The 18,690-nt window shown below is 41.4% G+C and overlaps 2 protein-coding genes across 2 annotated transcripts; both read right to left on the bottom strand.

Moving 5' to 3' along the window:
* Positions 1–1,737: 1,737 nt before the first annotated feature.
* ncbp2 (nuclear cap binding protein subunit 2) lies at positions 1,738–4,992 on the bottom strand. The gene is made up of 5 exons (XM_088349420.1): positions 4,827–4,992; positions 4,286–4,372; positions 4,109–4,203; positions 3,091–3,229; positions 1,738–2,046 (listed from the first exon to the last, which is right to left on the bottom strand). The coding sequence occupies exons 1-5, from the start codon at positions 4,899–4,901 to the stop codon at positions 1,963–1,965; spliced, it is 480 nt and encodes a 159-aa protein (XP_088205546.1). The 5' UTR covers positions 4,902–4,992; the 3' UTR covers positions 1,738–1,962.
* Positions 4,993–7,201: 2,209 nt separating this feature from the next.
* fkbp2 (FKBP prolyl isomerase 2) lies at positions 7,202–11,687 on the bottom strand. Its single transcript, XM_088350296.1, has 3 exons — positions 11,340–11,687; positions 9,424–9,618; positions 7,202–7,285 (listed from the first exon to the last, which is right to left on the bottom strand). Exons 1-2 carry the CDS (start codon positions 11,587–11,589, stop codon positions 9,452–9,454), a joined length of 417 nt encoding a protein of 138 aa, XP_088206422.1. The 5' UTR covers positions 11,590–11,687; the 3' UTR covers positions 7,202–7,285; positions 9,424–9,451.
* Positions 11,688–18,690: the final 7,003 nt, after the last annotated feature.

The raw sequence follows: 18,690 nt of genomic DNA on the forward strand, positions 1-18,690 counted from the left end.
TCATCAGGTTTATTATTTAATCATCACAGGATTACTTCAAGAATAATTTTACTCATTTATTTGTTATAAATGCACTTGTATTTGCCTGCTGTATCCTTTCGTATCAGTACTTAGCAATGGTCTTCCGCCCTTATCTTATCATACAACCTTATTCTTGTTTTTGATGTTGTTGTCATTTATTTATCTGAATTTGCATGACAAGGCTTCCTGATCATTGTCAAAAAAATCTGGAAAACATGTAACAATGGAAAAAAAAGAAAAATAAAGAAGCTACATAAACCGCAAAACGAATAGAAAATAAAAGACATATTCAGAAAGGAGTGAGAAGGATATCTTATTAGCGCTCATACCTTTACAAAGACAAAACAAATATATGTACATATATACACCGACATACTTGCATATAAACATATAATAATAATAATAATAATAATTTCCTTGTATTGTCATTCTGTGTAACAATGTACACAGAACGAAATGTCGATTGCATCTGACCCGATGCAGCCGCAGCCAAGAGAGGGCGCCGCCGACCACTTTTTAAGTCTTAGGAATGACTCGGCCGGGGCGCGAACCCGAACCTCCCAGTCTCAAAGCGGGCGCCTTACCATCTAGGCTACTGAGCTTACATGTATATAAACTCATACAATCCCATCAATCGAAATATAGTTGCAACCAATTTTAATAAAGGGCTCTTGTGAATTCCTTTCTTTGCCTGTTGAAGTTTCATGTTCCATTTTGCAAATCCACACCCCAATCCTATTTAAACTGTGGTTAACAAATTTCGAGGCCTTTTGAGGGGAGTGCCCTCCCAGCATCTTGGACTCGACCAGAGTGCACTCTGATTTGAACTTTATTTTGAAACTTTGTTATAAATGTCCTCATCTGCACTGCTTCTCTCCAAGTCTATTTTTCAAAGTGCAAATACTCGGTCTGGTCCAGGAAAAGAACCTGCACTAGACATGGGAAATGTCCTTTCGCCTTCAAGTACCACAGTGTTTTTCAACCTTTTTCAAGCCTAGGCACACTTTTTAAATAAAATGCTTAAAAATATATATATATTTTAAAGCTTAAACTGATATTGAGGCGGTTTCGCTTTTTTGTGAGGATGCCGTTTTGGACGCTGAAACCCCTCCCACTACCTGCAGTATCAACGGCTGATTTCATTGCAAGCTGCGCCAACAGAATGAGATTTGGAAAAACATGTAGCCTCCATTATCATCCTCTTTATAGCGTAACCAGGAATATAATTTAGTCCATTTTGGCAGAAAAGGAGTATTCTTTTGTTTATTTTTTTTCGTCGAATAGTTCGCTTCAACACGCGTGTTTTCCTTGCCTCCGCGATCTTCCGAAGAATTTCTCCGCCAGTTTTTCGTGCCGGAATTATTGCTGTTGTTATCCCTTTCTTCCTTATGTTTCGACTTATAACTGACACTGAAGAAATGACCAATTTTGTGTTGATTTGCACCTATACCTATATAATACTGTTTTTTCGGAGGCATAGGACGCAGGGACACGGGAAAACGAGAACACTACTATCCGCATGCAGCTTCTAAACCGCGGGTTGCCGACCACGGGCCTAGGATAATGCACCTTGAAAATGCAATCTCTTTCATGGGACCTTGCAGCTTCAAGCACTCTGAAAACGTAGACCCCCTCATTGAAAAGGAAATAACATAGAGCCCACTTTCACAAAGAAAAAAAACATTCAGAAACTGAATAATCAAAAAAAAAATCCACTGAGGTAAAAAGTTACAAATTTATTACCAGAAAATTACAAAACGTGACATTTCCATTCAGGTGTTTATTGGAGCGTGAGGGGAACATTTCTAGAATGATAATATGCTGACTTTTAATCCCTCTAGCAGACAAAATAGGATAACATGATAGCCAACAACTCTTCTATCTAATCACGATTTCAACGTAAACGCGCAATTGGTAGAAAACAACCAAGAACGATTAAAGTTACTGTTGCACTCTGTGCTGCTGAGCCAACTTTCCGTAACCGCCTCTGGCTGGGTCGTAGTCCTGCCGGTATTCATCCCTTACCTACAAAGACAAAAAGCCAAAAAGAATCACTGAAAATGGAGGAAACACCCGCAGGTCTTTCGTTGTCAGCCAATGGCACTACATAGTTATTAAAAGATTTCATACATTTTACTATCAAGTTACATGTATTGAATGCGATGAAGATTTTTCACAGAGAAGGCTTGAGTTTAATGACAGGTCACGCTATTCCGAATGCGAATGTTTCGTTTCATTCTGTTGATAACAGGACTCTGACGGAGAAGGCCTGACGCAGAAGGCCAGGCACTGATTTGATAATCACTCAGGGTCCAGACATCGAGGAGACGAGGTGGAGTCCACGTGGGGAGTCTCTGGCCCGCCCATGGGAGGAGCTGGGGCGCCGGCTTGCGGAAAAAATGCGTAGGCCGGGAGCAGATCGAACAAACAGGGCGCCGCCATTTTAGACCCAAATGCTGTGTTGGGAGTCATTAGTGACCAAACCCCCCAATTCCAGTCTGGCAACTTGCTGCTACACACCGGGGCTTTAAATGATCATTTGACAGTACAGAAAGTATTAGTTCAAAGCGTTTGAAAAGAACCGTACTTTTATCGGTTAAATGATTGAGCCTGTGAATTTTTTTCATAAATAAATGGAGGTTTCTACTTAGTGGGTTTTTTGGAACGCAACCCCCACAAAAAACAAGGGTTTACCAAAACCCTATTTGCAAATGACAAGGTTTAAGGGGATAAAAATACTCCTGACATTTTTACTTGGGAATAGCTTCAAAATGGGCTCTTAGGAGAAAAGCGTGAAAATTTTTTTTTTTTACAGTATTTCCCACATCGTCACCTGTAAAGCTGATGTTTTCTCCGATTAATAAAATGATCTTTTATTAGAACTGAGAATGACTTAGCCTTTGTTTTGACTGGAAGTGTGAATCCAATTGTTTGGCCTATTTGGATTTAACGGTAGAACCACTTTTGGGATGTAGTTTGAGACCTGGTCTGAGGAGCAGGCATCCCCGTCTGAACATCTCCAAACATGAATATCACATTCCCTTGTTCGAAGAAAAGAAAACCATTTACCTGACCCCCAGACTTTCCACGACCATACTGTCTTCCCTCTTTAAAGCCGGTATCCCAGTCGGTCCTGATCATACGGTCATCAAGACGTGTGCCATTTATGAAGCGCATAGCATTTTCTGCATCTGTCCTTGTATAGTATCTCATAAAAGATCGGGTTAAGGCTAAAAAACTATCAAATTACTACCTCTTTCACCTCCTTTTTTTACTTCTTTGGTGTAGGACTGTACCATGTTATCACTTTGTTTTTTTTGTCACTGAAAGATTTTATACATCTGACTATAAAGGATTTTATACGATTTAATACAAGCTACATTTATTGAGTGCAATAAAGATTTTTACCGAGTAGGCTTAAGTTCAATTTGAATAAATTTTTTTAGTTGAGTCTCTTGTGGACTAGACCACAACAGGCGGCCCGCGGGCCAGATCAGGCCCGCTCGGGGATTGAATCCGGCCCGGGAGACAACACTCAGAGAAGCGCAAGAGAAAAACAAGCTGCAGGTTGAAATATGTCAACTTGATGTTGCCAAAGCCAGGTGCCTCTCACAAAGACACTGTACTTGTATTTATTTATTTCTCTCTCTCTCTTCCACCCATTTTCTCCCACGCTCTTTTTCTCTTCCTTTGTTGCTCTTTGTCTCTTTCTCTCTCTGTCTTTTAACCTCTTTTGCTCTAACTTCCTTTTTCCTTTTCTCTTTTTATACCCTTTGCGCTTTATTTACTCTTTTCTCTCCTTCTGTCTTTTTATTTCTCTTTGGATTTCTTTCTTCCTCTCCCTTTCTTTTCCCCCCCGCTCTCACGTCTTTTGATCTTTGGTTTCTCACGCTCTCTCCCTCTCTCTCTTTTACTTTCTTTGTCCCGCCCTCTCTCCTTTTCCCTCCCTCTTTCTCTAATTTCTTTATCTCTTTTTCTTTCTCTTTAATCTACATGTCCGGCCCCCGACAGAATGTTTGTTCTATCGTGTGGCCCCCGAGTTAAAATGAGTTTGACACCCCTGGACTAGACAGAATAAAAAGGATACTCGACAAAGCAGAAGCCGCAGGCCGTCTTCTTGACTTTATCCAAACCAATGATAATACGCTTTACATCTCCGCTTTTAGAAAAAAGTTCATGAACCTGCTCAGGAAAGAACAGAAATGGGTTGCAAAATAATTCCAGGTTTTCAATTAACATGACTACAAATAGTGCAGTGTTTTACCTGCTCCTCTGTTGTGTAGAAGGAGAGGTTGCCCACGTATAAAGTGTGGCTTGATTTCAGCAATTTCTCTTGAACATGACACTTGCCCTGCAAGCACAAAATAATGTCCCCTGAAATTGTGAAATGTTGACAAAAGGTAAATTGAGTTACGTTAGTGGCGTTACTTCAAACCAAGAACGTATGTTATATCTTGGCATTTTTTTGAGTGATCACATAATATTGAGAGGGGCAAAAAATGGCCGCCCAATATTGGTGAGGGCATATTTTTCCCCTATCCACTGTAAGATAGCTGGGATGGGCTCCAGCCTCCCCCGCGACCCTGTTGGGGATAAACGGTGCAGATAATGGGTGGATAAACATATAAATAGCATAAGGGGCAGTAATATAAATAGATAGATAAAAAGTATTAAATACCCCTTATAGGCCGCACATCTGTAAAATATATTTTTATTTAATAGCGTAAGCTAGTCCGCACAATTGGCTAACTAACTACCAAGTCTTCTACAATATTGACACGTCGTTTATTTAGCATGTGGCCTACCTTAAAATGTTGGTCTCTGTATGATCCAACATCGGTGTATGAATCACTATTTAGAGCATTTAATTTAGCAGACATGGTGAATAAATAAACAATATCTTCCTGTTAGCGTCGCTACACAACTCCTCCCGTCTGCGCGTCCGTCGTTTATAAAGGTCCGTGTGCAACAACAACTCAATTTGAACCCCTTGACATCTAGTGATGTCTCGTATTTAAATTAATGGTAATGTTTAAGGGACATGTTTTTTGAAGGATTTTATACATTTTACTATTAATGATTTTATTGAATACAAGTTACATTTATCGAGTGCAATGAAGATTTTCACTGAGTGAGCTTCAGGTCCAAATGCGGAATGTTTTGGCTGGGGAATTTTGCTAACAGGACTCTGACGGAGAAGGCTAGACGCACAAGGACAGACATCGCGACGCACTTCTCTGGGATGATGGAGCCCAAGTTGGGGGCTTTCCGGGCGCGCCCATGGGAGGAGCGGTACACCAGCTTGTGGAAAAAAACGTGGGCCGGGAGAAGAACTTCAGAAGATCGAGAGGGAGAATCGAGAGAGGCTTGACGGAGACTCAAGCGACACTAATTCGGCTAATTCGATGGAGTTCACTTAAATTATTATTTAAGAAATTAAATCTGCCCCCGTGTGGAAATGCCGGTCTCTTGTCCATATTTTCCCAAAAAGAAACGATCACACATTGTTAGGAGAATTTAAGTTGTGTTTGGTTAATGGAGTCAGATTACTAATTCGAACAATTTGGTAAACGGTACATTTTAATATATTAAATTCCTAACATTTCCTTCAATTATTAAAAACAAATCCAACAAAGGATTTCCACTGTTTCACAGTAGTTATACTTAACCCTATTCAGCTACTGTACTTATCTGGGATTTTTTTTCGTATCCGTGAATCAGGGGTCTCCAAAGTGGTGCCCGCGGGCACAAGGGTGGCCCCCCCAGGACAGCCGAGGTGCCTGCAGACCGGTTCTGAACAAAGTTCACCAGTTCCAAGTCAGGGACGATTTTAGGTTCAGAGCTTTGGGAGTACTGAGCACCCAAAGTGTCAGGCTTGTTCACTTAAAGTCATATAACGTGTGAAATTCAATGTTTATAACATTCAAATTCTGTGAACTTTTTATTTTATCAATAGAATGTAAATTTTGAATGCCATTTTTATCAATTGAACGTTTGTTTTAAAACCTGAGTGTGTAATACATACCTGTCAAGCTCCAGGGCTCCATGCCCTTACAGAATGTTGTATTTTCCCTTACAAAATACTAAATTATCTTACACCATTTTTTTTCAAACATGTTTATTTATGTAGTTCAACATGTTATATCGTACATGTGTTTCATTGAATCATATATATTGTTAATGAACATATTGTTGTGAGATACTGAGTTGATATTAATGAGGTTTATTATAAAAAAAGGTTCAAAAATTAAGTAGCTTGGATGTTCACTGTAGGAGGAAAAAAATACATGCAAATATAATTAAGTAGAATAATACATTTCAAATTATGAGTTCATTTTCTGCATTCAATTATTGTTGGTAATATCCTGATTAAAGGGATAACCATAAACCTGTCTTTTTTCATTTTCTCCTTTTAGACTTCCTTTTTTTCTTAACTTCTTTATACAACAATAATGATTCGTAATATAATGCATCAAAGCAAGTGAGCCGTTTGAGAGCCGGCTCTCTTTCATGAGTTGAGCCGAAAAAGCCTGTTCTCTAAAAAGAGACGGACTTCCTTTCACTACATCAAATGCTCGCTTCGTTTGCAACGGAAAAAAAAAAAACGATACCGAGATAGAGGCTTCCGCGGCGAACTCGTTTGACTTGATTGATTTGCCGTTTTGTCATAGTCGGTGAATACCGGATGGTACCCATCATTGACAAATTTGCGTTTACCAGTACAGATTTTCTTGTACGTCGTGCACGTCTTAAAATGCATAATAAACGTACTTTGTACGGCAAAAAAGTACAGGTTGACAGGTAAGGTACAGTGTTCTTGGTATATGAAATCAAAAACTTCAGGACAGCTTGTGAAAAATCTGGCAAACACAAGTGCATGAGTAGGTAAAATAAGAAAATCGAAAAAAGAATCACTCGTTTTTCAAAGCTTTTATTGTTATTCTCAGTTGACAAATACAAACAATGTTGGTATGCGGTGCCTGTTATCCCAGTGACTTTTGTCAAATTGTCAAATGAATTTGTCGTAATTTGTAAACCAAACAAAAAATATGGACAGACAAACAAAAGACATGTAATTTCACCGACTTGAATGAAAAAAAAGTATATCGTATTGGAATGTTTTCGTGCTTTATTTTATGGTTTTGTTCTTATTCTAGCAACCTCGATAGAGTACATTACATAGCACTTATGGCCTAATCAGGAACTCCGCTGCTGGAAGAGTTTTGTCGCAAATTTGTCACAATTTGTCTTCTTTACTGACGACCTTGAAAACGAGAGAGCAAAAATGCAGTTACGCAAAGCATAAAATTGTTTACATTTGTAGAGTACATCATTTATTGGACATATCTAACACAGGCAAAAACGATGGTTCACAATTATTATGTTCAAACCATAAGAAGGATGCCCTATTTATAAATGTGTGCAGTATTTTAACAAGTTAAATATCAGTAATGGACAATACTGCACTGCCTCGACATATAATATTGTTATGGCATTTTATTTTGATTTGATTAAAATAGAGGTTAGCGGCTAGTGCTAAAAATAAGTGATTCCAGTGGACAAAAGCAAGCTGATAAGTTTATGTTAATATTGGACACCTGGAAAGATTTTTTTTCTCATTATTTGTTTTTTTCTTGCTTCTTTTTCACTTTTTTTCTCTTCTTTTCTTTATCCTTTTATTTTACTTTTTCTAAGTTTTCCCTTTTCATTAATTTTTCTTTTCTTTTCTGCTTCTTTTCTTTCTTTCCCTTCTTTTTTCTCATTTTCATTTCCTCATTTCATTTTTTAAAAATTGTTTTTCTTTTCATTTCTCTCATTTTATTATTTTTTTCTTTCTCCTTTACCTTCTTTTTTTATGTAGCAAAAGGCCGGGCAAAAATATGAAAAGAAAAATGGTGCACTTGTTTTCGATTACACTAGACGAGATCTCTCCACCCTTTTACATCCAAAGAGCTATTTCTAAAACTTATTCGGTTATAACGATGGTATTACCAAGTTAATTATTGGAAATAGAGGTAAATAGACTCAATCAACCATTAAAAAGTATCATTCTGCAAGAAAATCACAATGACCCAGCACTTGTGAGCTATTTTTAGAACAGGTCCTCGGGCATCTCAGCTGCGGCCACGTTAGAGACTCCTGCACTAGACAATACAGTGACATCTAGTGGTCAAATATTACACACTTCCCTTTAATAAGAGTTTATTTAAAAAATGTGCATCGGTAAGGGTTTATTGCTTGGAATATAATGTTTATTTTTTTCCTTTTTCTCTCTCTCTCTTTCCTTTCCCCTTTCCTTCAGATTATCTTCTTTTCTTTAATTGTCATTCTTTTTCTTTTTTTTCTTTTCTTTTCCTCTTCTTTTGTTAAAAGCTGGGCAAAAAAGAAAACACGTTTAGGTCACTTTTAGTCTCCCGGGTACATTCTTCTTTGTGATTTGCAGCACTCAGTTTCGGTTGCAATCCGACGTGGTGCCCCTTAGAACACCTGAGTAGCTGCAGACAGGCTCTGAAAATAGCTCACCAATGATGGATCAGCGCGATTTTCTAGTAAATGTTATTTCGAACACTGTTTTTCAACCAGTGTGCCGTGAGACCTTGTGTCGTGTGTCGTGAGAAATTGCCCAATTTTGTAAAAAAAAGACTGCAATTGTTCAGTAACTTGGAATTCTTCCAGTCATTGGCCGAGTAACTGTAACATTCATCCATATCAGTAGGAGGCAGCAGAGTGCTATATTTTCATTCCTTGTATTTGGTAATCATAGGTCCATGTGGTAGAAGAAGGAAATATATACAATAACTTATTTCATTTGATATAAAACTTATAAGTTTAAATTTTAGTAGAAACTCAAAATAAGGAGAGAAGACATCAATGGAAATTACAAGAACAGGGAGAGAAGTCCAACTTGCTCTAAAGGCCTTGGACTGAGCCCTTTCTTTTTATTAAATGTTTGCATTTTGTATTATTTGCATTTTTCTCATATATTTTTGCTTTTCATTCATGTTCAAATCATGTTTATTTGTATAGCCTTTATAACAAGGAGTCTCAGAGGGCTGCACAGACCACAGATTGCCAACTACTTTTTATCTCTCTCTCTCTCTCTCTCTCTTTCTCTCTCTCTCTCTCTCAATAAATTAGTCATCAATTTATTCAAAAGTGAAAAATAATTTTGCAAAATGTAACGTGATGTCAAGTTTTGGACATGTTTGATAATGACTTAGTTGCCACACTTGGGATTGCTGTTGCTCACTGTTGTTTCAAGCGTTGCTCACCGACTTTGTGTGAACGCTCAGGCCCGTGGAAAATTAGCGGGAACATTGGTAATAACGTAGTAGTAACATAATGCGTGTGTGTATGTGTGTGTTATACACATTTATATTAACAAAGTGTTCCTAGACTTACCCAAACCATTCAAGCATCCGTTCGGGCACTAAAGGTCGGATCTTCTCTCAATGCTCAGGAGCTCTACCTCGAAGATTAATGTGGCTCCTCCGGGGATCTTCGGCGGTGCTCCCCTGTCTCCGTAGCCCAGTTCCGATGGGATGACCAGTTTCCTCTTTTCTCCCTCGCACATGCCGAGCAGGCCCTGGTCCCAACCTTGAAAGATATTCCCAAACAAAATGATTTTTTAGGCACAGAACGTGTAGTGTTCCTTCCCACAGTTATGCAAATATGTTCAAAATATTCCACGTGCCAGGCGACTCGAGATATTTAGTCTCAAAGTTCACCAATTTGGCATGTTCCCTCAAGAGCTGTGAGGTCATTTAAGGACCACAACACTTTGAAAATTGTGATTTCCATTAACACAACATGAGAGGTAAAAGATTTTATACATTTTACTATAAAGGATTTTATACGATTGAATACAAGTTACATTTAACGAGTGCAATGAAGATTTTCACTGAGTGGGCTTCAGGTCACGCTGTTCCAAATGCGGAATGTTTTGGCTGGGGAATTTTGATAACAGGACTATCACGAATGACGGCAGGCATTGTTTTGATAAACGCTCTGCTGTTTTGAGTTTCTCCAGACATCGAGGCGAGGGGGTGGACCCCACGTGGGGGCTTTCCTGGCACACCCATGGGAGGAGCCGGCACACCAACTTGTGGAAAAAACATGGGCCGAGAGAAGGAAGCAGAAGATCGAGAGAAGAGGCTTGACGGAGACTCGAGCGACACTAATTCAGCTAATTCGGCCATATATTCGATGGAGTTCACTTAGCTAAATTATTTAAGAAATTAAATCTGCCCCCGTGTGGAAATGCCGGTCTCTTGTTCATTTTTCCATCAAGAAACGAGCGTGCATTGTTAGGTGAATGTAGGTTGTGTTTGGTTAATGGAGTCAGATAACTAATTCGAACAATGTGGTAAACGATACATTTTAATATTTAATTTCCTAACAGAGTCCAGCTCTGAAACAGACTGAACAGGATTATTGCCGAGATTTGCATCCCCTAGCTACTATAACCACTTTTACCTGGTTTTATCTCACTTTTATATCACTTTTCGGGAATGTAATGGCGAACATATAACCAAAACCACTTCGTCTTGCATTTGTTGGGAATGTAATACAACATAAACCATTCCGTCTTTGTTTTTGTTGTGAACGTAATCGAACGGTAATGCACACCGTATATAAATCACTTTTGAGAACTGTTATGTTCTCTACCGTAAATAATAATAATAATAATAATAATTTCCTTTGTATTGTCATTCTTTGTAACAATGTACACAGAACGAAATGTCGATACACCTGACCCGTTGTAGCGAGTCGATGCAGCCGCAGCCAGCAGAGGGCGCCGCCATTATACCAATTAGGTGGCGCGAACCAGCGACCTCCCAGTCTCAAAGCTTGCACACTACCATCTAGGCTACTGAGAAAGCTTATTATGCTGAAATAAACTTTATGGTAGAGTGCATAACAGTTTCAATACGAGCGATTTGAATAGAAAAAGGCAAAATAAACATGGTACCTGCTCAAAAGTGATTTGTATACGGTGTGCATTACCGTTTGTTTACATTCACAACAAATACAGAATGGTTTAAGTTGTATTACATTCCCAACAAATGCAAGACGAAGTTGTTTTGGTTATATGTTCGCCATTACAATCCCGAAAAGTGATATAAAAGTGAGATAAAACGAGGTAAAAGTGGTTATAGTAGCTAGGGGATGCAAACCTCGGCAGGGATGCATTTCTTGGCATATCACTGGTGTTCCTCCGATGACATCACAGCTCAGGATGACAAATACTGATCGATTTTAATCGAAAACCATGCAGTATTTCCTCCCATTTTGCATGATTAAGAATTTGGGATTACCTTTAATCACCTGCCCGCTTCCCAGCGTAAAGGTGAAGGGTCGGTCGCGTGGAATGCTGCTGTCGAACTCGGTGCCGTCCTCCAATTTTCCGGTGTAGTGCATATTCAGTACGTCTCCATTGCGGGACTTGATGGAGCAATTGTCCACTCGTTTTTTGATGCCGATCTGCAGCTTCTTCTTCTCGGATCCGCGGACAAGCACCGGGCACAGCGACAAGGCCGTCATCGCTATCAAAAGAAACACGCGCATAGTTGATGTCCTCCTTTTTAAACGTCACAACAAAGTGGAGTCAGCACATTAAATCAGTGTACTCAAAGAAAAGGAAAACGGAAGTCGACTTGTTCTGAAATGTCAACCGAAGTTCCCACGTTTACAAACAGCGCCACCATTTGAGTCGGAGGTTAGAGTCATCTTCCAGAACGAATGGCTCTTACCTTATGTTTTTCGTAAAATTCAAAGGACATTGTGTATTATTTAGCGGCCCTTGTTGTAAAAAACGTTTTTATTTGAATAAAAAGAAAAAATACATGAACTATGTGTAACCGCGTTGTACGTGTCCCACCAAAGATCCACATTCACGCTGGACTGGATGATGAGGTTTTTATTATTACAGTTTCTGCAAATGGATGAGTCACAACATTAGCTTTTTCTGCTGGGTTTGATCTCTTTGATCTCTTTGTAGTACTCTGGTTAAACTGACAACAAAGCATATCAAAGAGCTGTCTTTTCACTTTACAGAAAATACATTTTAGAATATCACAATACATTTATAAATCTTTGCATTTTAACAAGATACTTTTAACAAGAGATCGTATAGTGGATTTTTAACGTTTACAATGAATTCAACATGTTTTTCTTTACTCTGAATTTTAACCAACATCATCCTTTTTTAATGTATATGAAAAAATAGGAATAAAAACAATAATGAGTATAAAAATGGGTACAATTTACCTGCAAATGGATGAGTCACAACATTAGCTTTTTCTGCTGGGTTTGATCTCTTTGATCTCTACAAGGGGAATTAATATTTAGTAAAACAGAAACAAAACGAAAATAAATCAAAACAGCTTGACAATATCAATCACATTACTATGCATGGTGAGAGATTTGTCAGCTGGGGTTATAATGTTTAAAATTAACTTATTTTGTGGAGCACCAAAAGATATGTCTTACCTTTGTAGTACTCTGGTTAAACTGACAAAACCCCGCCTCCTGGTCACATGTTAGAAGCCAAAACCAAACCCCACCCCATACCAGCAGATGGCACTGTTGGACTCAGCATTGCAGGACATTTACCAAAAACTATACACATATTTTAGCAGGAATTTCAATAAAATAAAAGTTATTATTACACCCGTTACATACACCCCCCTGAAATTCTGCTAAATATGGGAGTGCTACACTAAAAAGAAAAAAAAATCACATGCCAAAAAGGCAAATACTGATGAAAAAGAGGACACGAAAACTGGTACAGTATTACAAGGAACAAACTGAAGTGCATGTCAGTTCTAAAACTCTCCCAAAAAGGAGTGTGAAAAGAAAGGAGGCGAGCAAACTCCTAACTAAGCACAGACTCAAAGATGCCTGTTACATCTCTGAAATATCAAACATTGTTCCTGTAGTTGTAAGTGCTCACATAGGCACAATTCTTGTTTCTTACTCAAGCTTTGTTACTCAAACTGAAAGTGCATCTCTACTGAACTTAAACTAGGAACTTGCAGATATTGCGGACAGATGATTGTCACCTACCACATGGTCATTCATCTGACAAATAAGACGACTAGGAGGCCTGATGGACTGGCGGACCCTAAGACCATAACGGTTAGGTTGAGCACAAATAACCTGAGCTTGAAGGTCTGGGGCAGTCAAGTCTAAACAGTCAGTATCAGGGGAGTCTGCGTCCAGATGGTCAGTGTTCAATGGGGTCTCGTCTGGGAGACCCATACCCAAAGGGATCATGTTTTCAGAGCACTGTGATGGGCTTTCCGTATTGTCACTTGAAGTATGGTCAACATCTTGTTCGGGGATGTGCTGACTTCCTCGGCTGGATGTATCAACACTGCGAGAGTCGGACTGGGCATCAGATCTGCTGTCTAGTGAGTTATCCTCTACCTCTGGATGAACTTGCTCTTCACCTGCCTGTATCACCCAGTTTACTGTACGGACATCACTGTCTTCAACCGCGTCAGGTAAATCAGGGCATACATCACTTCCATGCATAGCAGCGTCAGACTCTGAGTGTTCAGATTCGCTGGCCAGATCATCCTCACAGGGCAAGAAGCTAACAGAGAGCAGCAAATTCCTGTGAACTACCTTCTCTTTGCCCGTCAGACAATCCTTGACTCTGTAGACATTGAGATCAGGCTTGACTGATATGACTTCATACGGGGTTGACTCCCACTTGTCTGCAACTTTGCGTTTCCCCGGGACACCTCTGTTGGCGATCAACACCCGGTCTCCCACGACGAGAGGTGATCCTTTGGCCCTACGGTTGTACAGCTTGGCATGACGAGTCTGTTCTCTGAGAGTATTCCTCTGTACAATCTGAGCAGCTTCATGTAGATCTTTCTTCAGATGGCGTACAAAGTCAGAGTAGCTGACAACAGCATCATTGGTATTAGCATGTTGAAACATGACATCGACAGGGAGACGAGGGATCCTACCAAACACTAGGTAAAACGGTGCAAACCCTGTTGTCTCATGCTCTGTGCAGTTATAGCAGAATGTGAGCTGCTGCAGCATTTGTGGCCACTTTGCTTTGGGCTGAGGGGGAAGGGTTCTGATCATATCTCCCAATGTTCGGTTGAATCGTTCTGCGATGCCATTTCCCATGGGGTGGTACGGAGTGGTATGGGATTTCTGCACCCCTGCCATCTCTAGAAGCTCTTTGATCAGTTTGCTCTCAAAATTAGCTCCCTGATCAGAGTGGATACGCCGTGGGAAACCATAGACAAGGAAGAAATCCTGCCACAGACGGCGAGCAACTTGTTTGGCGGTTTGATTTCTGCAAGGGAAGGCGTGCGCCATCTTGGAGAAATGATCAGTTACGACCAGGACATCTACAGACTTGTTCTCTTGCTCAGCAGTCCAAAAGTCTATACAGACCAACTCCATAGGCTCAGAGGTGACTATGTTCTTGAGTGGTGCACGGTTGTGTGGTTCCGGTGTTTTCCCTACTACACAACGCTGACAGGATTTGACATAATTCACAACATCACGTTCCATGCCATTCCAGAAAAATCGTTGCCTCACCAGAGACAAAGTACGGTTCTGGCCTTGGTGACCTGCTGAGTCATGTAAACCTTGAAGGACTTTCTGTTTCAATGAATCAGGCACCACAAACTGGAAGATTTTCTTGGCCATGTGAGGATCTTTCCTTATTTTGTAGAGCATGCCATTCTGTATGGTGAGTCTGCTCCAATGTTTCAGTAGTTTCATCACACTAGGCGACTCGACAGCTCTCTCACGCCTGGTAGGTCTCTTGTGTCTATGCACAAAGTACATGGTTCTGCTTATTGTGTTGTCCTGTTCTTGTAACCCAACAAGCTGACTCTGTGGGAGTGCCGTTGACTGATCTCCCTTCTGCAGAAGATTGAGGTTGGCATCTGTTCCCATCACTTGACCCACGCCACCAGTGGACTGAGCACTGAAGACAGCAGCAACTTCTTCTGATGTCACAGAACCATTGGAGCCTGATGGAATTGCCCTTTTTACTGACTCGTCTGATGTCCCAGCACTCTCGTCTACAACAGCGTGACAATTGTTGGATACTCTGAACACCTCTTGCACAGTACTGTTGTTCACCCCGTTGACTTGGTCCAAGAGCGAAGTATAGGGCTCGGTAACAAGGCGATGACCCACACATGACCGTACAAATGGCTCACGGCTCAGAGCGTCGGCTACGATGTTCTTTGGGCCGGGAATGTACTTCAGGTCAAAATTGTATGCAGCAAGCTTCGCTACCCACCGCTGTTCACACGCATCAAGTCTTGGTTTGGTCAAAATGTATGTCAGTGGGTTATTGTCGGTCCACGTGGTAAAGTGTCTTCCTTTCAACCAATGGCTGAATTTATAGCATACCGCCCATTTCAAGGCAAGAAATTCGAGCCTGTGTGCAGGGTAGTTGAGCTGGGAGCGAGAGAGCGTCTTACTTGCAAAGGCGACTGGTCTGGCTACTTTTCCACCAGGTGGCAGCTGTGACAGGACTGCTCCAATCCCATCAAAGGATGCGTCGACAGCCAAAATAAACGGCGCATCAAAATCTGGGTGGGCCAGAGTGACACCTGTCACAAGGTCGTGCTTCAGTGTTTCAAAGGCGTTCTGGCATGCATCGGACCAATCTGCAGGCGTCAGCTTCACTTGACCTTTCTTGCGGGCTCTCTTGCGCTTATGCTTGTCACCAGATTCAGATGTGAGCCTGAACAGCGGTTTTGCCTTCGCAGAACATGCTTCAATAAAGCTTTGGAAATACATCACCATGCCTAGAAAGGATCTGATTTTACTAGGGCATGGCGTCTTGCCATCCGACTCCATTAGATCAGCGACTTGTACGTCATTTATCGCTCTCACTTTCTCGGGGTCAGTCCGAATTCCATCCTCACTGATGACATGCCCAAGAAATTTCACAGTCCGTCTGAGGAAAAAACACTTTTTGGGTGCGAGCTTGAGGTTGTGTTCCTTAAGGCGAGTAAACACCATCTGCAGGCGTTGGAGTGCAACTTCCTCTGTGGGGGCAAACACCATCAGATCGTCCAGGTAACATAATAGGCTCATGAAATTCTGATCACCGAATATTGACATCATCATCCTCATAAATGTTGCTGGGCTGTTGCAAAGTCCCTGAGGGAGCCGGTTGTACTCGTGAAGCCCGAATGGTGAGGAGAATGCCGTGTACTTTTTGTCGTCAGGGTGCAAGGGGACATTGTAGTAGCCTGACGTCAGATCCATTGTGGAGAAAAAGGCATTTCCCCCAAGTGCGGCCAACGCATCAGCTTGATGCGGTAGTGGGTAGGCATCCTTTATGGTTCTTGCATTAAGCCTTCTGAAATCAGTACATACCCTTAGTTCTCCATTCCGCTTCCATATGAGAACAAGCGCAGATGCATAGTCGCTAGTCGACTTCTGAATAATTCCTTTCTCTTCCATCTCGTTCAGAGTCGTCCTCAGTTTTTCATACTGACTTGGTGGTATACGTCTGTAGGGTAGACGGAACGGCTTATCATCAACAAGGTGGATACGATGTACAAACTCTTTGGCCTCTCCACAGTCCATCTTATGGCGAGAGAAGATTGACTCGAATTGTTCGATGATATGGAGGAGCTTGTCTTTACACTGCAGCGAAACCTCACATGACTTCAGGTCAATGTCTTGCAGTCCCAGAGCTTCCAATGTACGCATCATGTCCTCTTCTGACCTGGGTCGGACCTCTTTGCTCTGTACACTCTGCACGTTGCACTTGACCTCCTCTGCATTGGGCAGGTCTTCCGCTGCGATACAAGGAGACACATCTGCAATTTTCCTGTTTCTCCTCAGCACCACAACTCTGTCCGTGGGATTAAAGACTTTAACAGGCACCCATCCATCTCCCCAAAGTGGAGTAACAACTCTTCCGACAAGGACTTGTCTGGGCCCAGCCTTTGATTGGGTTGGCTCAACGACCACTGTGCTGCCCGCAGACGTCCCGGCCAACTCAGGTAACTTGCCCCAAATAACGTACTCGGTCCGTGGATTCAGCGTCACGCAACTCTTGATTTTTACTGTCCCTACTTTGTCTGGAATGCAGTCACCTCTCCATCTCTCTGTGTTAGAAAGCATTGACAGGAATTGACTGTGGTTATCGGACAGACCGTTGTCAGGAGTGGAAACTAATCTCCAGTAGCCATCAGTACTTTTCAATTGAGTCAAAATATATTTGATGGCATTGCTGCCAAGGATCATCTGTTCGGTCTGGCCTGGCACAACCATTACTGGTATTATCATTTGGCACCCGTAAACTGTGACGTGAATGTCGTACATATCTCTGGGAGAAACTTGGTGTCCACCGCAGCCTACAATGACATAATCATCGGCCGTGTAACTCATCATATCAGGGAATTGCTGCAGGAGGGACTTAGCCGTGTCCTCACTTACTGTACAAGCCATCGACCCACTGTCCAACAGCGCTCTGAAAGTGGGGCCTTCTTGCACAAGTACAGGTGTGTAAAACAGTTCGTCAGTCTCCGCTATTCTCTGAAACCCCTGAAAGATCAGCTTCTTCGATGGAGGTATCTTGTTGCTATACAACTCATAAATTGATTTATTATCTTGCATGTCAGGCTTCACATTAGTGGTGGGAGGTATACTCAGTTGATCTGCACTGTTCTCCCCTAAGCGCAGATCAGTTAGTTTCCCTGAGGCAGCGGGACAACTTTCGTCACTGGACAATCACGTCGAGAATGCCCTGGGGCATGGCAGTGAAAGCAAAGGTTTTTGTCTCGGCAATGAGAGAGAGCACTGTGTTCGACCTCTTTGCAAATGATACATGGCTTGGCAGTGAAACCATTGATTCTGGCTCCAGGTCGCCTGGTTGGAGCTCCCCCTCTCTCTTGAAACTGGTTCGAGGTAACACGTATCAGAACTTTCTCCAACATACTAATAACGTCCGTTAGAGAGACATACTGTGGGCTCGAAGTCTGAGGTGGCTCGTGCACGAGGGTTGGACCATGGTTCACCTCAGCTTTGTGTACTGCAATTTCCGCTCTATTCGCTGGTTGTTGTAGGTAATTTGCTTTGTAGCTCTTCTCAGCGTGGTATTCATTCAGCACCTCTAGTACCTCACATGCTGACCACTTTTCGATGGTTTTTGATCTGTAAGTGAGTGCCAGTTCCTTGCATGGGCAGTTCCTAATAAACATGCGAGTAACCTCTATTTCAGGGTTGTCAAATGTTTTTCCCTGCTCACTCAAGCATTCAGAGGCAAGGTCAGCTGCTCTGTTTAGTCTCAGCCAGTAGTCATAGGGGTCTTCCTGGTCTTTGGGCAAAGTTGAATAAAAGTCAGCTAAAGGGACAGCAGAGTACTTGGTACAGCTAAAGTATTTCCTGAGAAGACTATAAATCATGTCAGGGCGGGTATAGACGTCTATATTACTGTTTCTAACGCCAAACCTAACTACATCTTTAGCTTTTCCTCTCAAATGTATAAGGATTTCCTCTGCTTGCTCTTCAAGTCTCACATTACTCCTTTTAATAAATGTCCTCATTAGATCTTCCCACTCATGTATTGTTATTGAGTCTGAGCCATCCCCAATAAATGACGGCGGTTCCTTAACCTTTCTCTGCGTAACCACCTGACTCAATCTGTTTGCTACATCT

The sequence above is a fragment of the Urocampus carinirostris genome, chromosome 12, assembly GCF_059441175.1.
Source record: "Urocampus carinirostris isolate Australia breed hairy pipefish chromosome 12, RoL_Ucar_1.0, whole genome shotgun sequence".
Classification (NCBI taxonomy): Eukaryota; Metazoa; Chordata; class Actinopteri; order Syngnathiformes; family Syngnathidae; genus Urocampus; species Urocampus carinirostris.

Bases quoted from the DNA above. Each gene is read 5' to 3' on its own strand.
- ncbp2 (XM_088349420.1), bottom strand. From the start codon at position 4,901: ATGTCTGCTAAATTAAATGCTCTAAATAGTGATTCATACACCGATGTT. The intron at 4,373-4,826 runs GTAGGCCACATG...TTGTGCTTGCAG, and splicing joins ACAGAGACCAACATTTTAAG to GGCAAGTGTCATGTTCAAGA. The intron at 2,047-3,090 runs GTAAATGGTTTT...TTGTCTTTGTAG, and splicing joins GTGGAAAGTCTGGGGGTCAG to GTAAGGGATGAATACCGGCA.
- fkbp2 (XM_088350296.1), bottom strand. From the start codon at position 11,589: ATGCGCGTGTTTCTTTTGATAGCGATGACGGCCTTGTCGCTGTGCCCG. The intron at 9,619-11,339 runs GTAATCCCAAAT...ATATCTTTCAAG, and splicing joins AAGCGGGCAGGTGATTAAAG to GTTGGGACCAGGGCCTGCTC.